The sequence below is a fragment of the Brachyhypopomus gauderio genome, chromosome 6 (assembly GCF_052324685.1).
Source record: "Brachyhypopomus gauderio isolate BG-103 chromosome 6, BGAUD_0.2, whole genome shotgun sequence".
In the NCBI taxonomy this organism is placed as follows: Eukaryota; Metazoa; Chordata; class Actinopteri; order Gymnotiformes; family Hypopomidae; genus Brachyhypopomus; species Brachyhypopomus gauderio.
The window spans coordinates 7,439,066-7,461,363 of record NC_135216.1 but is presented as its reverse complement, the minus strand read 5'-3'; the positions used below and the strand labels follow the sequence as shown (position 1 = coordinate 7,461,363).

At 47.2% G+C, this 22,298-nt stretch overlaps 3 protein-coding genes across 5 annotated transcripts in view; all 3 read right to left on the bottom strand.

Moving 5' to 3' along the window:
- Positions 1–373: 373 nt before the first annotated feature.
- Positions 374–8,427, bottom strand: pdia8 (protein disulfide isomerase family A, member 8). The gene is made up of 13 exons (XM_077008404.1): positions 8,158–8,427; positions 7,501–7,579; positions 7,218–7,335; positions 5,277–5,384; positions 4,930–5,059; positions 4,684–4,797; positions 4,412–4,537; positions 3,756–3,938; positions 3,140–3,248; positions 1,674–1,802; positions 1,222–1,301; positions 1,086–1,143; positions 374–948 (listed from the first exon to the last, which is right to left on the bottom strand). Exons 1-13 carry the CDS (start codon positions 8,316–8,318, stop codon positions 859–861), a joined length of 1,485 nt encoding a protein of 494 aa, XP_076864519.1. The 5' UTR covers positions 8,319–8,427; the 3' UTR covers positions 374–858.
- A 215-nt stretch (positions 8,428–8,642) lies between these two features.
- On the bottom strand, positions 8,643–19,485 carry gon4la (gon-4 like a). 3 transcript variants are annotated; one of them, XM_077008400.1, is made up of 27 exons: positions 19,022–19,485; positions 18,811–18,882; positions 18,414–18,628; positions 18,170–18,244; positions 18,019–18,069; positions 17,781–17,831; positions 17,552–17,647; positions 17,350–17,460; positions 17,056–17,226; positions 16,745–16,952; positions 16,440–16,541; positions 16,287–16,327; positions 15,759–15,868; positions 15,427–15,631; positions 15,190–15,276; positions 14,857–15,025; positions 14,282–14,411; positions 14,023–14,170; positions 13,686–13,802; positions 12,344–13,544; positions 12,140–12,237; positions 11,712–11,909; positions 10,888–11,031; positions 10,509–10,778; positions 10,250–10,401; positions 9,855–9,957; positions 8,643–9,773 (listed from the first exon to the last, which is right to left on the bottom strand). In XM_077008400.1, the coding sequence occupies exons 1-27, from the start codon at positions 19,152–19,154 to the stop codon at positions 9,657–9,659; spliced, it is 4,575 nt and encodes a 1,524-aa protein (XP_076864515.1). In that variant the 5' UTR covers positions 19,155–19,485; the 3' UTR covers positions 8,643–9,656. The 3 variants fall into 3 exon arrangements, with proteins under 3 accessions (XP_076864515.1, XP_076864514.1, XP_076864516.1); XM_077008399.1 differs by having other exon boundaries at positions 18,983–19,484; XM_077008401.1 differs by lacking the exon at positions 18,811–18,882 and having other exon boundaries at positions 18,983–19,483.
- Positions 19,486–21,326: 1,841 nt separating this feature from the next.
- Positions 21,327–22,298, bottom strand: part of ints3 (integrator complex subunit 3) — a 15,896-nt gene continuing 14,924 nt past the window's right edge. Inside the window, 1 exon segment of the mRNA XM_077008403.1 lies at positions 21,327–22,298. This exon segment is cut by the window's right edge and continues 130 nt beyond it. The gene's annotated coding sequence lies outside the window, so the exon portion shown is untranslated.

Sequence of the window (22,298 nt, the reverse complement as noted above, 5' to 3'; positions counted from 1 at the left end):
ACAAGTTTCATTGAGTCCTAACATACTTGTTTTAGTTAACATGATCATGAACAGCAGTACCAAGAGTACTTTATCAACAGATGTGTAGTAACTGCCATTTACTGAATTATGCTTAATCAAAGTAAATACTATACTACAAATTCACGTTAAACGCTGATGCCTCTTGTTCAACAGTGATTTGTGTGACAGAAGACCACACGAAGCTTCAGTGAGCAAGCGTGTCCAGAACTTTGGAGGACACCAAATTAATGTAATAACTGGTCCTCTTTCTTCTCCCCAGCACATATCAAACCAAAGTTAGCACCATGGTGGCAGAAATGTTACTTTGTTAAAAACAATACCAAGTACAGTCCAATAAAAACACATCACGTCATTCGGGGTTGAATAATATAAATTTAATGATAGATAAAGAGATGAGAAATAGGGACGAGGTTAGCGTTGAGCTATGAGAACCAAAGAGTTTGGATGGTACTGACGAACGATCTGTGAACGGCCATGTCACACAAGCAGAAGAATGGATTGAGAATATGGCATGCATGAGCAACTCAGAGATAAATACTGCAGGAGTGCAGACTGGAAGAACGTTGGGCCATCCAAAGTTCTCCCGGCCTGCGAGGAAAAGAGCTTCTATGACAAAAGTGTTGACACAACGTTAATAGCAAATGTACATGCCAAAATAACGAACAAAATGTTCACTGATTCTCAGGTTGTGGTCATTTCCTCCTCCACTCTGGTCTCCTTCCTCTCTGTATGTGGCTCTGTCTCTGTAGAATCCTAGTGACATGTATTTCAGCAGATAAAGGAAACCTGTTCAATTAACTACATTTCCCAGCATTCTACCCTCCCGTTATAATATTTTCATAATTCTTCCTTGACTCCCTGAAGCAAAAGTGAGTTTGTTGCTTCTCGTTTCAAAAAGCTGACGAAGTCCTTCACTTCCCGGACCCCCTAAAACAAGAACAAAACACATTCATTCAGCCCAGAATCCGCTCAGTTCAGTGCACCAGAAATGCCATGAGGCCGTGACTTTCACACTGAGAATGGTCATAATGAGTAGGGGCGTCCGAGTTGGTCATGAATATTACCTCGTATCGTTTTGGTTCATCCTTCCTCCGAGCCGGAACAAAGTATATTGTGGGAAATCTGGTAAAAAAAAAGAAAAAAAAGAAAATGGGTTGAACTGGATTACCTAATAATGTAAGCAGTGTTATAAGCACTTACCCTTGTACATCGTAGCCATAAGGCACATCGTTGGCTGAGGCATCCATCTTGGCAATGACAATGTGGGGGTCATTGGACAGCTGGAGGAAGAGAAACCCCAGAGCCCATCCGACAAGATGCGAGCGTTATTAACACAAGAACGATAACAAGAATCTGCATTTGATCTAATACCTAATAACATCAAAATACCGCTGATCACAAGCTATTGGTCATCATCCATTTTGCGTGATTTTACAAGGGATGTTTATGGGTGGGGTCTGAGGTGGAGTGACTGCTCTGTGGATGTTGGTGGGTGGGGTCTGAGGTGGAGTGACTGCTCTGTGGATGTTGGTGGGCGAGGTCTGAGGCGGGGTGATGCTCTGTGGATGTTGGTGGGCGGGCTCACTGCTCTGTGGATGTTGGTGGGCGGGGTCTGATGCGGGGTTTCCATGACTGCTCTGTGTTTGTCCCACCTGCTCTCCTAGCTCGGTGTATTTGGGCTCCAGTTTCTTGCAGTGGCCACACCACGGTGCATAAAACTCGATCAACACGTCTTTCTCTGGATCATTCACGATCTCTTCAAATGTATCTGCCACAACCACCTACATACACACACACTTGTCTAAATGCTGGAGTAATGTGCTACGAAGCATCTCCGAAAGTATAAAAATGTAATTCACACACATCTATGTGCAATCAAAGTGCTTAGAAGCACACCTGCCTAAAACATCTCCATAGTAATTAGTCAGGCATGGAAAAAGAACTCCAAAATAAGAATGCTTTCAAAAACAGTGGCAATAGATTTTTTTGTCAATTAACAAATTGCAAAGTGAATGACCAAAAGTAAAATCTAAATCAAATCAATATTTGACTTGCAAAGTTGCAGAAAAATTTTGTTAAATTATAGTCAGGCATTTAATTAACAAATTACACCCAACAGGGCATAATAATCATTATTTTCATATGTAGGTTAACTGCAACAGAAGCAGTTGTGAAGAAGCTTAAACAGGGTGAGGAACAACCAAACTACTACAAAAGTGAGGTTGTGGAAGACAAGTTTCATGTCACAGGTATTACATCGTGGCTGAGCACATGGTCTCTCCCAGGGAAACAGCTCAAAGCAGACTGGGGTTTCAGGATGTGCTACACAAGTTCTTTTGAAGTAGCACAAAGAAACAGCCATGCAGTGTTGAGGATACAGTGGTCATTCTAAAGAAACTTGGAGCAGTAGATGAAAGAAACATTATGCCGACTTCCCTTTGAAAAACAGAACAGTAGATCAGTACACCCATATACTGTTTGGAGAAGTCTGGATAAATCTGACCAGAAGACATCCTGGAAGAACTTCAGTCCAAAAGCCAAACCTTCAACGTGGAAACACGGCCAAGCGACTCAACCATGAACAAAAACACAGGAACTGGGGTGAAGAAAAATGGCTGCAGGTGTTCTGGAGAGAAGAGTCTAAATTGTAAATATTGTAAAAAATTGTAAAAAAAAAAATACACTTATCAATACCATCAGGCAGATGTCTGATTGACTCCAAATTTATTTTGCAGCAGGACAACAACCCCAAACACACAGTAAATGTCATTAGGATCAATCTTCAGTGTAAATAGTCCTGGAAGTAAAGATATGGCCCCCACAGAGCCCTGATCTCAACGTCATCAAATCTGTCTGGGCTCACAGGAAGAGACAGAAATATATGAGCTCTGATGGTTAGTTCTCTCTTCACAGGTCAAACACTGTGTGCAAGTGTGTCTAGGAGAACAGATGCTGCCGTTTTGCAGGCAAAGGGAGGTCACACCAAATATTAACTTGATTCAGATTTTGTTCATTCAGTTTGCGCTTGAACTGAGAAAAATAAACTGTTTACCTTTTCACGGTACTGTATAATGAATCATACTTTTGAGTTTGCAGATAGATAAAATAAAACAATAACCTTAACTGGTCCGTTGTTTTTAATGGGTACAGGCTCAGATTTGACAAACCGCTTCAGTCTCCCTGCAAAGTAGTCCTCCAAGAAGCGCTCTAAAGACTTGCCATCTCTCCTGAAACACGAGCAGTTATATGCGTCTTTCATAATCTTGCCAGTTTCACTGTACTTTTACTGTCTTCAAACATTTGCCAGCGTGTCTGGAGCAGAGGTGTATAATCCAGGTTCAGAAAGTAAAAGTCCTCACCAGGATTTTGCTCAGGCTTCCTGGATTGTGTTGATTCCACTAATTTTACCTGGATTGCACTAATTAGAAAATCTAGCGAGCTTGAGCAAAATCCTGGTGAGGACTTTTACTTTCTGAACCTGGATTATACACCTCTGGTCTGGAGAAGTGCATAAACATTAATAACACCTTGGCTGGACCGTGTGAAACAGTAGCCAATCAACGCAGGCCCCTGTTCCTCCCTGAAAAGCTACCAGCCAGCACCAGATTCTCTGCAACTCTTCTCTGCTTCAAGCACAGGATGGATAACATGATGGTTGACCTTCTCTAATCAGCTGGAAGTACGTATGGAGCTGTGTAAAGCCCATATATGCATCAACCTATGGTTGGACTCACGTGAACTCCTCACGCATGGTGTACTTGTGTCCTCCACGAGTCCTGATGGTGACAAACGGCAGTTCGCTCCCTTCTCCCGACCCCAGGCCGTAGTCGTTCTCCAGCTCCTCCGCAAAGTCTTTGCGATTGGCCACGGTGAAGAGCAGGCCCTGGGAGACGTGCTGAGAGGCCACCTTTAACACCCTGACAAACGGAGAGGGAAACTGTTCTCATGATGGCGAGTTACGCAGCGGTTTTAGTCTTTCGTAAGCAGCTGTTTGTCGGAAGCACTTAGTGAAACTGCTCCTCATCCGTGTTTCAAGGAAAGACATGGACGCTCTAGGATCACCCTACTTAGCTCATTCTAAATCGATCTAATGGAGCTCGTCACCTACGTCCATGATTATGTTTCAACCTCTCTCAGTTTGGCTTCTGGAGACACACCGCAATGTCCTGTCAACCACCCAGGACAATTCTTTGTACTGAACCTCATTTTAAAACAGTATATACAGTATGTATTGTGCAGAAGTTGAGTATATTAGTCTGACCCTCTACAAGGTCTCCGGTTTCTCATGTGGCCCCTTGGGAAAGTTAATTGTCCACTTCTGCTCTACACATTTATGAAAATGTGAGTAAAAAAGGATTTGGACAGTTGTTGTTGACTGATGTCTGCCCACCTGTTTCTCCAGTAGTTGGAGCCTTTGGGGTTGTGCAGGTAGTCCAGGTCATAATAGACGGTCAGCAGGTCCCTCCTCCTCAGCTGTTCTTTATTCTCTTGGGTCAGATGCGGGCAGATTCCATAGCTGGTCACACACACACACACACACACACACACACACACACACACACACACACACACACACACACACACACACACACACACCCGCTCCACATGAGAAGGTCTCCACCCCTCTGGGTGTAGCACGGTGAGGAGGTGCTCAGTGCTCACATGTGGTCTCTGATGAAGCGGCGCAGGGCAGTTACAGAGAACGGCCCTTTGAGTGACATCACGCTCTCCTCAAACTTGCTGGCCAGCCTGGGAGGTCTGAAGAGGAGGACGCCCCTGTAGGGAGACACCAGCCGCTTTCACGAGCCTGTTTCACTAGCACGTTCCATTATCGGTCATGCCCGTCCTCTCAAATCCAATCTAACGTGTCCCAACAGAGCCCGTCCCCTCCATCGTCCCCGTCCTTACTCGGATGGGAGGTTGTATTTGTGTCCCAGCTGAAGGTCTATGGTGTGTGCAAAGCGAAAAGCGCCCCTCATCAAATTGGCTCCTTTCAGAAACTCCGCCAGCTGAGGGCTACCACGGCTCTCAAAGACTCCTGAAGGAAGGGCGGAAGAGTGGGAGAGAGGGAGGAGAAGAGTGGGAGAGAGAGAGAGAGAGAGAGAGAGAAGGGAAGAAAATGCATTTCAAAAGCCTTATATCTGACAGCATACCACAACACAGAGGGTATATACACATGCACACCTACACTGCTTTTTAAACAAACATTCAAACTTTTGTATAAAAAATTGCTTCCTTTTGTAAAACAGACTTACCAACCACACTGGCATCAAAGTGGTTGACGAAGACCTCCAGGTCGTTCTGGGTGGCCAGAGGCACAGAGTCAGGCCCCGCGTGTTTCTTCATCTGCTCCACGATTCCATCTGGAACAGACCACAATCACTTTACTGATCTCTGTCCTGTTTCACTTTAAATGCTCTAATGTCTTGTTCTCTTCAGCTAATGAAGGTTAAAATGCAAAAGCACTTTCATGGTTTTACTCTTACTTAACTAATCGCTATCAGTTTGTAGAGCTCAATAATATTCCTTCCAAACGTACAAAAGTGAAATATGGGGTTCCGCAAAGCTCCATCTTAGGACCACTATTATTTACATTATATATTTTTATATACACCTGGCACAGTGCCAAAAATCTCAGAGTCATACTCAACTCTGACCTATATCTATGTATATTGATATATACATAGATAATACTACTAGGATAGCTTTTCTACATCTCCGCAACATAAGAAATTGAAAAATTGAAAGAAAAATTGGTGCATGCCTTTGTTAGCTCCAGATTAGACTACTGTAACTCATTACTGTCAGGATGCTCAAATAGGAATCTAAATAAACTTCAAATAGTTCAAAATGCAGCAGCCAGAGTTCTGACTAGAACTAGAAAATTCGATCATATCAGACCAGTCCTATCAGCCCTGCATTGGCTCCCGGTTAAATTCCGTATTGATTTTAAAATTCTTCTATTTAATTATAAAGCACTGCAAGGGCTTACTCCTGATTACCTCCAGGAACTTATTTCCTATTATGAACCCCCACGTCCACTAAGATCACAGGGTGCTGGCCTCTTATTAGTTCCAACAATTAATAATGTAACAGCCTTTTCTTGTAAGGCCCCCCAGTTTTGGAATAACCTTCCAGAATGCATCCGGGACTCTGACACAGTCTCAATCTTTAAGTCTAGGTTGAAAACCTACTTATTTAGTTTAGCGTTTGATAGTTAATATCCCCCCTTAGATAAAGGTACAGATCCAGGGGTTCATAGACGAAGGGTTTTATGGTAGACTGGGGCGCTGGTGCTGTCATCCTGTCACTGCACGTGGTCACTCAAGTTTGTTGACAGTGCAGTGGATGGATGCCAATGTCTCAGAATGCTCCCAAGTCTATGTTACCTTCTGGTTCTGCCTTTTCAGCTAGGCTGTAATAATTTAATTTAATGCCGGAGTTGCTGCCACACTCCAGAAATGTCAACTGTCCCGTATATGACCTCATACAGAGCTCATTTTCCCTGTTTTATCTTCTCCACATGGCTGCCCGCCTACCCGAGGAACACTGAGAGGAGGAGAGATGAGCCTTTCCAGAGATCCATCCTGGGCCAGCCACCTCCTGCCTAACTAGATATGATGGAAGATCAACCCATTGTCCTGACTAACCAGTGTGGATGAAGGATAAACCCGCTACCCTGGGCCCTCTCACCCCCCCGAATTCTCCTCTGCTATGACTAACATTACCAACCATCAAGACGTTTGGGTCTGAACAGGAATTTAATAAAGATCTCATGTATATAAATACACACCAAGATGGGCTTTATTTATCCCTCACATCTTTCTTTGTTTCTCCCTTTTTAAATTGTTGTCATGGTGACCTGCGTCTGCCAGAGGAGGATGGGTCCCCCCCTGAGTCTTGGTTCCTCTCAAGGTTTTTTCCACATGCTCTTAGGGAGTTTTTCCTTGCCTCTGTCGCCCTTGGCTTGCTCACTGGGGGCTTGGACTCGGACACTTGTAAAGCTGCTTTGTGACAACAACTGTTGTAAAAGGCGCTATATAAATGCCATTTGATTAGCTCATTCGACATTTGCCTTAATGAGCAGTTGGACAGTTGTACCTAATAAAGTGGCCGGTGAGTGTATATGTATTAAAAAAAAAAATCAACAAAAACAAAATGCACGTGTGCACGCGCACACACTCACACACACACACCTGCTGAGCGTGGACCATCATATGCTGATAATTCTTCTCCATTCTTAAATATTTTGAGTGCAGGGTATCCAGTGACACCGAACCGTCCACAAATCTCTGTGTTCACAGTACAGTCTACCTGCAGAGGAAAAGTCAAAGGTCAAACTCACATAATATGTTGAGCAGGTAAGGACATTTCTCATCCACATTACAACAATCACTTGAACATCCCAGTTAAACAATCCGCCAGACAGCTTTCATAAGGGGTTTTAGGCTGGACGACGTACTCTCACAGAGAGCTTACCTTGGCTAATGTGACTGTGCCTTTAAGCTTTTTGGCAGCACCTTCAAATTCAGGAGCAAGTTTTTTACAGTGACCACACCTGTGGATGAAAGAAAGAGGAAAAGGACCGTTGTAGCTGTAATGTAGAACCGTCTGATATTTCTCTGATATTCATATTGTTACTATATAAGTAATCCCAGAAACTCTTATTTGGTTCTGGTTGATTTGTTTAGCATAAAAATGAAACTTGTGCTTTCATTATATTAGAAACGCATATTGTAAAGCCATTTAGTTAGTCTGTTAAAGGCCGTGAAGTTACAGTTAAAGCCCGTTTTCTCAAGTCACCGGTGACATGAGATGATTCTTGTTTAAGACTTGACAGCAAACAGCTCAGTCCATAAACAGCAGCGTGAAAAGCACTTCAGCACAACACACATCGTATTCTTCCACACCGCTTTTACACCACAGCTCACCCATGAAGTCGCACACGCAGCTAGCTGTCAGGTGGAGCCAGGTACCATGGACAGCGCTCTACCCAAACACAGCACAGACGCCTACGGGGGTTTTTTTGCTCCAAATGTGCTCCATACATAATTTCTTCATAACTCAAAATTCAAATGGTCAGCAATCGCAGACAGTCGTTAAGACGTGAAGTTAAGTAGCCGGCTAGCCACTTACCAAGGCGCATAGAACTTTACCAGCATGGTCTCCTGCTCAGCAGCTACATAATCGAAGTCGGCGTCTCGGAGCTCAACAACATCGTTCCGCCCGCCCACCGACGCGCTAAACATGGATACTAACAGAAGACACGGAAACATGGCGAGCGCTAAATTGGCCATGATGGCAGAATAACTGATGTAGCCAAAAGAACACGAGACCACACGATGAATCCTCAGCTGTTCTTCGCCTTTCCAAACCCGTCTCCTGACATTGGGTGGCCACGCGAGGGGCGGAACAAAAACAGAATTGGCTACGAAGGTGTACAATGATTGGACGACATGGTCGGGGTTGCTGACATGTAAGTCAGTGAATGGTGAGGCTCTCTGTCAATCAAACAGCACTCGCTCGCGCTTTACCTGGAATTCTTCTAATGCAATATTTATAAGTGAACACAAGAGCTCAACATAAAGTAACAATTAGAAACGACATTTTATTTGACATTTTATGTCATATTTTCTCACTATTTACATAAACACTAAATAACTTACTAAATACTGATCTATGTGCATTACTTGCAGCGTATTCCTGTAAAACCTCGTTTTTCATCAATATGATCATATTAGCAATACTTTGAATCATATGAGCAATACTTAGCAAAGTCGATAGAAACCCTACAAATTAAGATATGCTCCATTTTTTGCATGTTCCTGAAAGGACATATGCAGAGCTCCATAAGACAGCTCTCCTTAAAATGTCAATTATTGCAAAATAAATAAGGCATCTTTAATGCAATTCCTTCTTCAGTATAATTGGTAAACTTGTGATCAAATATGTATCATAATTCATTCAGTAAACAAATATCTTAAATATGTAACTAAAGGCTTTAAAACAGACACACATGCAAAACCCCTCAGTCTTTGCGTTCAAGTATTTCTGGTGAAGACATTCTTTGTTGTCATGGTTTCAAGGACGGAGGCGTGTCCGTTCTCTCCTTTAAATTCAACATTAATGCATCACCTGCAGCTGACGGTCTAGAAGCAGCCCGACCCAATAATCCCCCTACACTCTGAACAAAATGTGCCAAAATGTTTTCATTATGATATTAATCTGATATCACTCTGTGTTGTGATCACTCCTAGCACCCTTTTCAGTCAACCCATTCGAAATTCTTTGAGTATGTAAGATGGTGGCTTCATCTGACGCCCACAACACAACACTAGTCATGAAAACATTAAGCATTAGTCACTTTCTTTCTTCAATGGTCACAATGTCCAAAATGTCTAAGCCAAGTACACCGAGCGTTTAGGGCAGAAGTACCAAGCTAATATTGGCCCCAAATTAATTTATGCTAATTAATTTGGCATTTCAGTCACCTTTTATGCTAATTATTCTGGCATTTTAGTCAGCTTTTATTCCCTTCAGAACATTCTAGTGCTTCCTCCATCACTGGTTCTGGGCAGCGTTTGACGGACAGTGACGGGCAGGCAAGGGCTTGAGATTCGTGTGTGAACGTTTCATCAATCGGGTTCCTTTTCCTTAGGACTGGGCTGCACCTCCGTGTCCGACCAGCCGAGGTGCTGCTCTCTGGACGATTTGCGGAAGAGCTGTATGAGGTCCTGGTAGCGTGAACTGACCTGAGGATCGAAGGAGAAGGGACATGTGTACACAGACTGTTTACGGACACGAATTACGGAGAGCAGCGGCGAACACCGTACCTCTGCGGCCGTTTTACGACCCAGCTGAGCGGCGATACACCGGAAGGTGCTCTGATTGGCTCCTCTCTGTTGACAGGTGGTGAGTATCACTCGATCTGCCTCCCTGAAGGGAAGATATGGGGTATTCGGTAAATGTATATTTCAGTTCATGGAGAGCACGTCAGCACAAACGCGCACACTCGAAAGCAATGAAGAAGAAACATGCAGACATGCTTAGGCAGTTTGTTCCATGTGGTGTGTTCAGAAACCACTTGAAATGCAACAAATCAGAGGACATAATTGCGGCCTGGAAAACGTACGATGCATCATGTCATATAATAATATACTTGGCTAAACATGATATGGCTTTTACCTCCAGAAAAGTAGAGTGTTAATTAAACGTCTATTTTTCTAACCTGGTCCACAGCACAACCTTTTCTCCGCTTGGCATGCGCGAACTGTTCCTGGCACCGACAGGACGTCCTGACGTGGGGCGGCGTCTCCGCGCGTCTCCCTGGCTCTCCACGTCCGTCTCTGGGTCAGTGTTCCGGCTCCCCACGTCAAAACTCTGGGATGGAAAGATCACAAGTGTTAAAGTAGCTCCATCAGGGCTCAGCATGGAGATGGTTCTCGCTTGCCCTTGTAGCTCCATGTTCAAGATGTTCCTAGCACCACCTGGGCATGAGGTTGGCGTCGGGCAGGTTCTGCCCTCATCTCAGGACAGGGAGCTCCAATACGCTGAGTTTGCCGGCTTCCCTTCATGCCATGCGTAGTCCAAAGACTAGATACGCCATCAGTTTGGTCGCACTCCACCTCGTCTTCCTCCTCCTCCTCTCCATCATCAGAATGACGCTGCTTAGGATGGTGGAGCTGCTCAAAAAATGCCCAGAATTCCTCGAGCAAGTTGGCGTGGCCTCGGAACAGCATAGTGATTTGCGCTTTCATCTGAGAAGAACAGGAGCAGATCAGGGAGTTCAGAACAGGGCGATTGAGAAGATGTTAGATGTTAGTGGGGACATTGGCATGCTAGCTAGCGCTAGGGCCCGGGGCGTACCTCCTCTGAGCAGGCACGGCTTTTAGGCGGTCCCTGCTGGAGCGTGCGCACCACCCTCCTGTAGTGGGGCGACTGCTCTCCAAAGATCAGCTCCAGCCGTCTCAGGAACCTACGGCTCCTCTCGAACGCCTGTTGCTCAACCAGCTGAAGTGAGAAAAAGGAACCACAGAGGGCGTCATACAGACGTCACTGCCCTACTTTACATTTATGTTGCAGGACGTCACACAGACGTCACTGCCCTACTTTACATTTATGTTGCAGGACGTCACACAGACGTCACTGCCCTACTTTACATTTGTTACAGGACGTCACACAGACGTCACTGCCCTACTTTACATTTATGTTGCAGGACGTCATACAGACGTCACTGCCCTACTTTACATTTATGTTGCAGGACGTCATACAGACGTCACTGCCCTACTTTACATTTATGTTGCAGGACGTCATACAGACGTCACTGCCCTACTTTACATTTATGTTGCAGGACGTCATACAGACGTCACTGCCCTACTTTACATTTATGTTGCAGGACGTCATACAGACGTCACTGCCCTACTTTACATTTATGTTGCAGGACGTCATACAGACGTCACTGCCCTACTTTACATTTATGTTGCAGGACGTCATACAGACGTCACTGCCCTACTTTACATTTATGTTGCAGGACGTCATACAGACGTCACTGCCCTACTTTACATTTATGTTGCAGGACGTCATACAGACGTCACTGCCCTACTTTACATTTATGTTACAGGACGTCATACAGACGTCACTGCCCTACTTTACATTTATGTTACAGGATTATGTTGCAGGTCTCCTCTCACCAATCCACAGGCGTGGGCCTGGTCCGGGTGCAGGAATGCAGCAAAGTCTCTGAGCAGCTCTGGCCACTCGCCCAGAACGGGCCTGAGTCTCATGTACAGCTCCACAGACGTCCTGGCTTTGGGGTCCTGCTCAAAGTCACGCAGGACACTCAGGAACTCCTCCACCCTCCCCGGCACCAACCGCAGCGCCTGGCACACCTAAAGGACGCAGAACATGTGGAGGGTTTGCTGAAGAAGGATGGGGAAGATCTCAGCCCCCAGGAACGGAGATCACCACCATACATTTGCATAAACGAGTCCATCTAGCAGACGATTACGATATATACAGGCAAAACTAAAACGCAGGAGATCAGGCAGTAGTCAGCATAGCGGAACACTGAATATTAAAATGCTTTTGAAATGAACACCTGCACATAAATATTACTTGCCTTCTCTATGTAGGCTTGGGCAAAGGCGACATCTTTAATATCTCTGTGAGGGTCATGGTCAGATAAGTCATCGTAGAGAAGGCCCGAATGTAGAGTCTCTGCAGCCACAAGCACAATGTAATGATTATACAGGGAAACAATGGGAGAGGTGATCTAGACAAAACTTCGGTGTGTACACGTGACGCTGTACAGCTCAGGACCAACCTGACACGCCACCGTATGATTCGTCGTCAGCCTCTGGCTCCGATGTCAACTTCAGCTTTGGTGCGGACACGAGGGTCACCTCACAGACGGGTGAGGTAGTGTCGTCCTCCTCGGCCAGAGCAGATGCGGGGCTTCCCGAGGACTCCGATAAGGTGAGGAAAGGTCTTCTGAAGGTCTCTCCTCCAACCTCCTCCTCCTCCTCCTCCCCAGCAACAACCGCCTCGTCCGTGTCCAGTTCTCCTACTTCTGTTGTTTCTTGGAAACAGTCGTTTTCTTTTAAACGTCCTTCCTTGTGACCAGCAGGATGTCCGCTTGAGGGTCTGTCCACTGGAGCTGCGTTAGAAACCAGCGATCTCCTGGAAATGTTCTCCAAACAGCTCTGTGAGTCTCCCGTCGGTGCTGCGTGCTGGGATGAGTGTTTCTGGCTGTGATCTAGAAGTGGTACAGGGTTTGAGAAAGTGCTCTCACACCTCCCACTCGTAACTACACAGCCTGGAGTCAGTAGCAGTAATGAATGCAGCGTATTCTGAGACAGAGAGAGAGCCTTGGGAGAGGGCGGGCCTAGAGAGAGTCTCGGGTCCGTGCTTAATTTTAATAGGGTGCCACAGCGCTCACTCATGTTCTCCTTAGCCAATGGGGTGAAGGCTGAAACCGTTTGGGCCTCTTGATTAGCGGCGGGGGCGGGGCATATAAAGGCAGTGGCCAGTGGAGCAGCAGGTAAGGTGATGATAACGTTCCCTTGGCCAGTGTCAGCTGGAGCTACGTGTGCAGCACTGGGGACTGCGATACGTGGTTCCACGACCCCTAAAGAAGGCGGGGTCTGGCCCGGGGGCTTGGGCCGAATGGGCTGCAGGCGACGGAGGGCTTCTTCCAGGCCCGGGGGGACAGGGGTGGGGGGATCAGGGGGCTGAGTAGAGGTGGGCGAGGTGGACTGGAGAAGTGCTTTAGTCCTGCTGGAACCAGGAGCGGGGGGGAGCTGGGGCTTAATAAGGCTCAGGGCCAAGGCCTCAGGCAGGCAGGGGGGGTAGCGGGTACCCGGGGGGAAGATGGTGGGTGGGGGGGCTGTGGGGTGGGGAGGGGCAGAGAGGGTAACAGGGGTGATGTCTGAGGAGACACAGCTTCCTTCAGGACCCATGGGTTGAACGCTGGGATATGGCTGGTTATATTTTATCACTTCTTCATGAATCAGTTTAAGGTTTTGCTGCAACAGAAAATGTACGATGGTAAATAGACTTAATTGTGGTTCACAGGGAGTTAAAAATAACCTTGTTACTAGTAGTCAGTGCCTGCTAATTAACCGACTGCCCAAAGTAATTCTCTTTGTAGTCAGAAAGGTTATTACCTTAATCCACCATGGCATGAGGCGTGTGTCTCTCTCCACTGGGGGGCGCTGGTCACTGGGACTGACACTCTCACAGGCTAGCGGCATGGGGGCACATCTCCCTTCTAGAAAATATTTCTGAAACACACACACACACACACACACACACACACATACACACACACATACACACACACATACACACACACACACAAAAAACAATGACTACGACATCATGTCCAGCAAAAATCTGTTCAATTCACACATCTGAAACTGGTACTGGTTCCACAACATAACAGGTGGACACCTGTTCAGACACCGTTCAGGTGTATGCACTGTCTCTGACGAGTACACACACCTTTATGATATTGGGGCTCTGTTTGTGACATGCCGAGCGGATGTGGGTTCTCACACAGATGATGTTGCGAGCTGCGAGCAGGTACTGACAGGTCAGTTTGAGAGGGTGTACCGTGCCCTTCAAGTGCTGATGGCCCAGCACCACCAGGCTGGAAGAAAACAAAAACACAAACAAAACAGCTGCTTTGAGCAAACAAGCTGCCCTTTATATGACACCCCTCAACGAACATGGGGGGGGGGGGGCACACACGGCGACTCACCAGTTCTCCGCGGAGGTGAAGGGGCCCTTGTAATGGAAAGGGCGAAGGTCGACGTGCGGAAGCAGCTCCGGGTAGAGGAAGACGGGCCGCGTGGCCAATAACCAAGCCAAAGCAGCCGAGAGCACGGACCCTTAACGGCAACACACGCACCATCGCGGTCACGATCGACGGAGATTACATTCAATAAACGCTTCCAGCTATTCTGCTGAGAACTAACACAGTGGTTCATTCTCTACATGCTGCTATGTATCCTTTCTGCTTCTAGTAGCACATTGCTGTGTGTATAAAGTTCAGGCTCCATTAAATAACATTAAGTTCTTGTACAGTTCTTTATGAACTCGGGTGTTGGAGGGCGTCCAGCTCTGCAGGGTTCACAATATATCGTCCATAAATAAATATATCTTGCTCAGACAATTGCTTTTAGAAACCGTGGGGTATTTACCATTGAACTCAGTCGGACAACCCTGCTCTAGAATAAACCAGACTGCAGAAGCATAAATCCAGAACACTGAAGTCTGTAAAGTAAAATAATAATAAAAAATACATAAGGTTCCAGCAAAGGTGCGTCGCCTGACCTGGAAACAGTGGCATGAGGCTCTGAGGGTCAGTTGGAGGAGCGTTGTCCAGTTCCTGGAGCAGCGACAGAGCAGGTTCCAAGTTACATGCGCGGAAGATGCTGACGAACGCAGGCTGTATCCCGCACCAGACCTCCTCGCCCCGACGGGCAAACACCTGCAGCTCTGCCTGGAGGGGTCAGGGGTCAGATTAACACACACAGCCCTAAAAGGGAACAGTACCATCACCATTATAAGCTCTCGCAGGTCTACGCGAGAATACACAGTAGAACAGTTTATTTAAATGAGATTACGCTCTCTGTGGGGGTCAGTGTGTGTGTGTGTGTGTCTCACCAGGAACTGTCGGGTGGTGCACGCCTCCATCTGCAGGCCCTCCACTGGTCTGCTCAGCATGCTCACCTGGGTGAGGAGCTGTACGTGCTGGACCAGAACACACAGCACAGTTCACACAACACAACTAACACCACAAACCTGCAGAACACTCCTACAGGGCAAAAGGAAACCGCTTTCATTGGAAAATGTTGTGAAGAAGGTTTAATTGTGTTTTGGAGAAAGTGGGTGGACTCTGACCTGCTGGATGTGCTGCTGGAGGCGAAGCTTCTGGGCAGGGCTGAGGAACAGGGGGGAGGCGGGGCTTGTGGGGCGTTTAGGGCGTGGAGGAGGTAAGGCCACGCCCTTGCTCTCCAGCAGGGCCTTTCGTTTGCGGAGAGCTGCCAGCTGCTCTCTCACTGTGCTGTAGCGCTGGTTCAGGACGTCTGCCAAAGGATCTTCATACCTACACACAAGGGTCATCACACCATCACACACCTCCTCCGTCACATAACGTTTGATCTTCTCAGCGCTTGAAGCACCAGGGTGTGTGTGTGTGTGTGTGTGTGCGCGCGAGGTATGTTCAGTCATACTGAATCGTTTCCAGAACGCTTGGTTGTGGCTGCTGCGGAGAATCTTCTTCCTCCTTCTCCTCCTCTTCCTCATGGCCTTCTTCATCTTGTCCACCCAACTCGTCCTGAAACTACATATCAAGAACGTCATCTCCCGGGGGAGGCGGAGACGGACAGCAGCTCCATGAAACACGGTGGTGAGGAGAACTGGGTTCTAGATGGTGCTCAAACACGGTGGTGAGGAGAACTGGGTTCTAGATGGTGCTCAAACACGGTGGTGAGGAGAACTGGGTTCTAGATGGTGCTCAAACACGGTGGTGAGGAGAACTGGGTTCTAGATGGTGCTCAAACACGGTGGTGAGGAGAACTGGGTTCTAGATGGTGCTCAAACACGGTGGTGAGGAGAACTGGGTTCTAGATGGTGCTCAAACACGGTGGTGAGGAGAACTGGGTGCTAGATGGTGCTCAAACACGGTGGTGAGGAGTACTGGGTTCTAGATGGTGCTCAAACATGGTGGTGAGGAGTACTGGGTGCTAGATGGTGCTCACAGCGTCAAACAGTTCCTCCATCAGGTCGTTCACCTCCCTCTCTACAATCAAGGAGAAGTTGATCATAAACACATACGAGGGGCTCCAGGAAAACCAGGCTCTACTTTCACAACATCACGCGTGGCCTCCACCCCCGTGCCCCGTCCCACTCACTGGTGATGCGCACGGCCTTGTCGTTCCTGTAGTCTTCCACGTCCGGCTCGTCGATGTCAGCCAGGAAGTTGTACTCGGGGTCATCTTCGTCATCGCCCTCCTCTAAACGCACACGGAAGGGCAGAGCTGTGAGCTGCAGCCACGAACCGAAGGTTTCAAAGAGAGTGAAAAAGAAACTAGCAGGTGGTGCACTGGTGGTGGAGGAGGAGTCATGCCCATTACACCACACAAGGGGGCGCCATTAGCATTTACACAGCTTTTTTTTTTTTTTTGCATGAAAAGGACAGCGAGGCCGCTAGCATCACCTTCGTTCTCCATGTCGGAGCTCATGAGGCCCTGCAGCCAGTGCGACCACTCCCTGTCCTCCAGGGCGGAGCCGGGCTCGTACATGTCTGGCGTGATGTCCGGAGCTCGGAGCTCCGCCTCCAGACGACCCAGAGGCACGTCCCTCAGGGGCCGCTTGGACCGAGTGCGAAAAGCCATCAGACTCTCTTCCCCCTCACTGCTTAGAGTCTGAACATCAGGAAGGAGACATTTTTATATATACTGTATGTATGTTTACACACACTGTACACTTCGTTATACTCGAAGCTTGTGGCGGACGTGCGGACGGTACCTGGTAAGGGTGGATGCAGTCGGAGCCGATGGCCAGCTCCTCATCCACCGCGTGGAGTTTCTCCATGAAGCTGCACTCCCTGGCGGGTCCTGGCGGGTCCGGGCCCTGAGGAGGAGGCGGGGGGCCCATGGGAACCACCTCCACCTGCAGGTGTCGGGCCCTGCGCAAGCTCTGGTGGGGAAGGGCAAAATCATTCCGCTACTGCTGCAGAGCAGACTGGGGCTTTATGGGGCGCACTGGGGGGTCTGGGGGTGGGGCAGAAGGGGGTGGGGGGTGGGGTTTGGGGTGGGTCACCTGTCTGGGGCTGCAGCTGTTCTCTCCATGTTCAGCGAAGGATCTGTTGAGGTTTAAGCGTGTTCCTCTCGGGGATGACGCCGTGCTCTCCAAATCACTTTCCAGGAGTGTCTACAGCGCACACACACTGCATCAGGCTCTACGCATTATAAGCGCTAGAGTTTTGACGTGTTGCGTGTGTAAGTGGGAGGATCTCTCTTACGTCCTCCGCAGTCTCCTCATCTTCCTCTTCATCGGGGCAATACTCTTCATCTGATGAGTCTTCCTCTTCTAAAGGAATGTCTACAAACTGGGGACCCTAAAAACCAAAAATCCACATCAGAGCTCATACGATAAAGTAATATGATCAGTTTATTATGGATTCAGGACGTTATCTGGCACGAGACGTGTTTGAAACTCTTTTGGTGAATTTGTTTAGTCCTTTTAATTACCTTCATTTTGCATGGCTTCTTAATTGGTGAAATGTTCCAAGTGGGAATGACCTGTAAAAACAAGTGCAGCTGATTCACACTCTGCTGTCTCTCTCTCACACACACACACACACACACACACACACACACACACAGGCCGAACCTGAAGCTCGTTAAGCTGGTGCCGGAGAACCATACTAAGGGCCTGCATCTTTGAGGGACCAAACCCAAATCCCACCCAAAAACCAAGCCCACTCACCACTCCTTTCTCCACCACCTCCTTCAGTTTAGAGCGTGTCATCTTAGGTTCCTGCAACGTCCAGAAGAAACAGCGAGCTGGTCAAGTCCCCAAATGCCCAAGAAATCCGAATGATACTGTAGTGCTTTCAAACTGAGGGGCTGATACTCACAAACAGCGGAACAGGCTCGGTCTCATTAATGGCTGCCTTCATCATGGCCACCACATGTTCATTGGTGATCACCTCCTAAAGGAATGAGGACAACGGTATTCTGGCGTGACCATCACAGAAGGTCATATTTGTTCACAGTCTGCTCGAGCACTTGGTGTGAGGCACATCGTCCAGGATTTAACCAGGACACTTTTGGAAGCTCCTTAGGTGATGTCTCCCAATAACTCATGCCATCCTCACTCACGTGTAAAATGTTGCGCACGTTGGCCGAGGTCAGCTTATGTTGTCGAGATTTGTTTTCAAGCTCCCTGTCCAGATCTTGGTCAATCTCCACCTCGGGCTGGATCTCCTCCTCCGCTGGTAGAGGGTCTTCCTCGGTGAAGACCCCGCTCATCTCGCTCTTCCTCTTTACACCCCCCTTTCTTCTCCCGCTCTGTTTAGCGCAGCCTTGCTCGCCGTCTGAAAGGAAAAAATTGAAACACCGGACGTCCACTAAGCAACACAATCAAAATGTGTTCGTTTTGGAACTGGAAAACCCGTTATGCCACATTCAGGACGTTCTCAGGAACTGGCCGAATCATGTCCGAGTCACTGGCTGTCCAGGACAATGAAGAAAAGAAGACAACAACTCAACAACTGACCCACTGTGATCACAAGGCTCCTCTCGGTTTCATCTTCTGATGACAGGCTCAATACTGCGTTCTGCACCACACCTGTGAAATTTAAAATGGTACCACACCTTGGTATTTAAAATGCAAACAACACACATTTATCTTACATACGTGTTCACGTATTTCCAACATGTCCATTTACCTCCATTCTCTGAATTGGGGTCTGTAGCTTGGCTACAACCTTTACTCCGTGTAGAGCGTCTCAGGTCTTCTTTGGACGGGTCGGAACCGGTGTCCAGACAGGCGGAGGCGGGGTCAGGGAGGAGGTGTCCGGCCTTGACATTCCCCAGCCTGCGTCTGCGGACGGGAATCATCTCGAATTCACGTTATTTGAGCAGAAACATGTCAGAAACGGATATAAATGTGGCCGGTTCTGGTTCTGCCGCGTCTGACTCGTCCTACAGTCAAACGTGTCCGTTACTCAAATGAGCCTGACGGCTTCAGTTCCGTTTGATATACATTATGTGTATGTCGCTCTCAGGTAAACTCCGGGCCGTAACGTTTACGCTTTTAGCACAACGACAATTTACGCGAACGCATCAAATTTCCACATAGTAAAAATAAAGTTTCATCGCGCGCGCCAGTTCGTGAGCATCAGGCCCACCAGTCAGCGGTATAATAACAGAACGTCATATCCGGTTAATGCAACTACAGCGACTCGCCAAATTAAAAGTCCAATTTGCCAGTTGCTCAATTAATCCAGCGATTTACGAAATGACAAAGGACTAGTGAAATGTGTGGATGAAGAGACCTCATATACTAATTATGGTCACCTGTAGCTCATTTATCTGACGTCTTTAGTAGGGTATGGGAACTTTAAACAAGCTAGTATTTTTATATAACTAATAGGACATAAAGAGAGTGTAGGTTCCTGTGAAAGAGGCGTGCTGTTTTATAGAAACCTACATTTGTAGAGTAACATGACAGAGATGCTTGCTTTTGGTATAGATGGCGTCAGTGGGGAGAAAAGCCCAGCAGGCAGAGTGAAGTCCTGGCAGAACATGCCAATGACTCCAGGAAGGATTCCCAGCTTCATCGTTCCTCCAAAACTTGGTGTTTCTCCTCGGCTTGGAGTCCGACGAGCCAAACAGGCGGACAAGTACGTGCTGCTGCCCCCAAGCAGCCCAGAAGAACCTCAATCTGGGCTTCAATCTCCACTGGCCTCTCCAAGGTTTCCCACCAAGCTCCGGTTCACCCCACGTTCAAACCGAAAACGCCTCCCAGGAGATTCGCTGGACTCCCCTTCGCAGGCTGCCATGTCTCTGCAGCATGTGGACAAGGTCATCACCCCGTACGGCTTCTGCAGCTTGGCCTTCAGCCCCGGTGTAAGTCGAAGGGAGTCGCTGTTTCACATGCAGGACCGTGGCGCAGGAACAGAAGGTTCTGGAAACAGAAAGACCAGGATTTCACTGGATAAAGAAGAACCTGTTCCGGATGCTCAGCGCTCCGTTCGGAAGGGTCTCCGGCTGCTTGTGAGCAAGCCAAAGTCTGTTCTGAAGAGCCTCAGTCCTGGGCAGAAGAAACGTGGAGGAACACAGGAGGTACGGAGGACTTGAATCAAGAAATACCAGTCTAATGACTTTTGAACAATTCTCGACTTGTTCTCAACCAATCTTTGATTTTAATAAATAAAACTTTCATTGTGTAATCCTTTTTGTGCAATGTACACTACATTTCTGGGTTCTGATAAGTTAATAAGGTCCTCCAAAATGCTTCACAAAATTAATATCAAGGTGACGGGTTTACGAAGAGCTATTGCTAGATGTATTGGAAATAGGCATGCGGTGTCCTAGATATCCACTATGAGGGCTGGGCGTCCCTGTTCGGGGACATACCACCAATGTGAAAGGAACAGAAAGAGTGGCTTTTGAAATCTTTAATTTCGGAAGAAAGCTGGCCAGTGAATGTTTCTATCCATTGACAATGCTGCAGAGAAATGAATGCTCTTCATAACTGTCAAAACATTAATGTAATGATCAGTACCGTTACTCAATAAATTTGCAGTAGGGTTGTTTCTTAAAGGGGAGAGTGTGCACTGTGCTTTGATGCTCCGAAATGGAGAATGAAGTAGCTTAAGTGGTATGTTTAACACAAGGGTTTTGAATCTTCTATTGGTCCATTTACCCATATTTTACATTCTGATCAATAAAACAACTTTAAGACTACTCATGAAGTAGTAATTAAAATGCTTACTGTACTGTAAATTTTTCAAAAAGACACTTGTAAATTGTTACCACTGCCCATGACAGTGAAGGCAAGAACCAGCCCACTGGGTTCAGCAGGGCTTCCGTTGAACCTGAAAGGTCTTTCAGTTAACAGATCTGCTGCTGTGTAGCTGTAAAGACCTTTTACTGAGTCATGACTGATTGTCCACCAAGCTGACCAAGTTTAAAGTTGACCTCATTTTTTCCCCAGGACTTCTGAAGTGCAAGGAGACACACAGGCTTTGAATCTGTTCCCATTACGCTAGTGGTCATGCAGAGATGTAAGGACAGTTGCTTTTATTAACGCCGTGGTCCATCCATCTGAATTACGTGATTGGCTTCAAATGCCCCAGATACATCATTACAAACTGAACAAAATGGGTGGGGGTGGGTGGGAAATCAAACCTTTTTTCCTGCCTTTTTTATTAATATCATAATCCTTTAACATAGTTATGATCTTTTTTTTTATGAAAATAGGTCAGTAGAAAGCAATTTTCTTAAAAAGTCTGTCAACATGTCAGAAGTCTTCCATTTGTACAGTCCCATTCCTGCACGTATGTGCAGTACAAACATGGTAAAAATTCACTGAGGAGTGTCTTCCTCCCTGCAAAATCCCTGGTCCCGCCTCCGCTGGGCCAATATCCAATCAGGACACAGAGGGATTCATAAGGGACAAAGGAAAAAAATGACCGTTCATCATCAAATGATAAAATATGTCTTCACAAGAAGTGGAGTACTTGTAATTTTTTAAGCTCTTTGTTTTTCCCAACACAACTTTGACCGTGAACACTGTAAAATCACCCCTGGGCCTGACCTCAAAGACCCAGGGTTTTACTCATTATCTACAGGTGGGGGGGTTTTATTTCCATTCAAGCACTTCAGTTGTGCTCAGTTGTAGTAGAGAAGTCAGTGAGGACACTAGGAATGACTCCAGTGTCTGATTCTATCTGTAAGGCTGTCTGTCCAGCCAGCTGTGGGTGTGGCAGTGTGCCAGTCTGGGTGGTTCCTGAGGCTTAGCCCATCCCCCGAGCCCTGCCCCTCAACGCCAACCATATTCTCCCCAACTCAAATCAGCCAACGGGATTTGTGCTGCAAGAGAAGAGAAGAGGCATGTCTCCTGGCTCCAGCCAATGGCATTCGAGTCCCAGAATGAGAGCCCCTCCTCTCTGTTGTGTGAGCGAGATGCCCCGAGTAGTTGGAGCAGATGATTGGCAGGTGGTTTGTTCTCCAGTGACATCACAATAGAAGAATGGG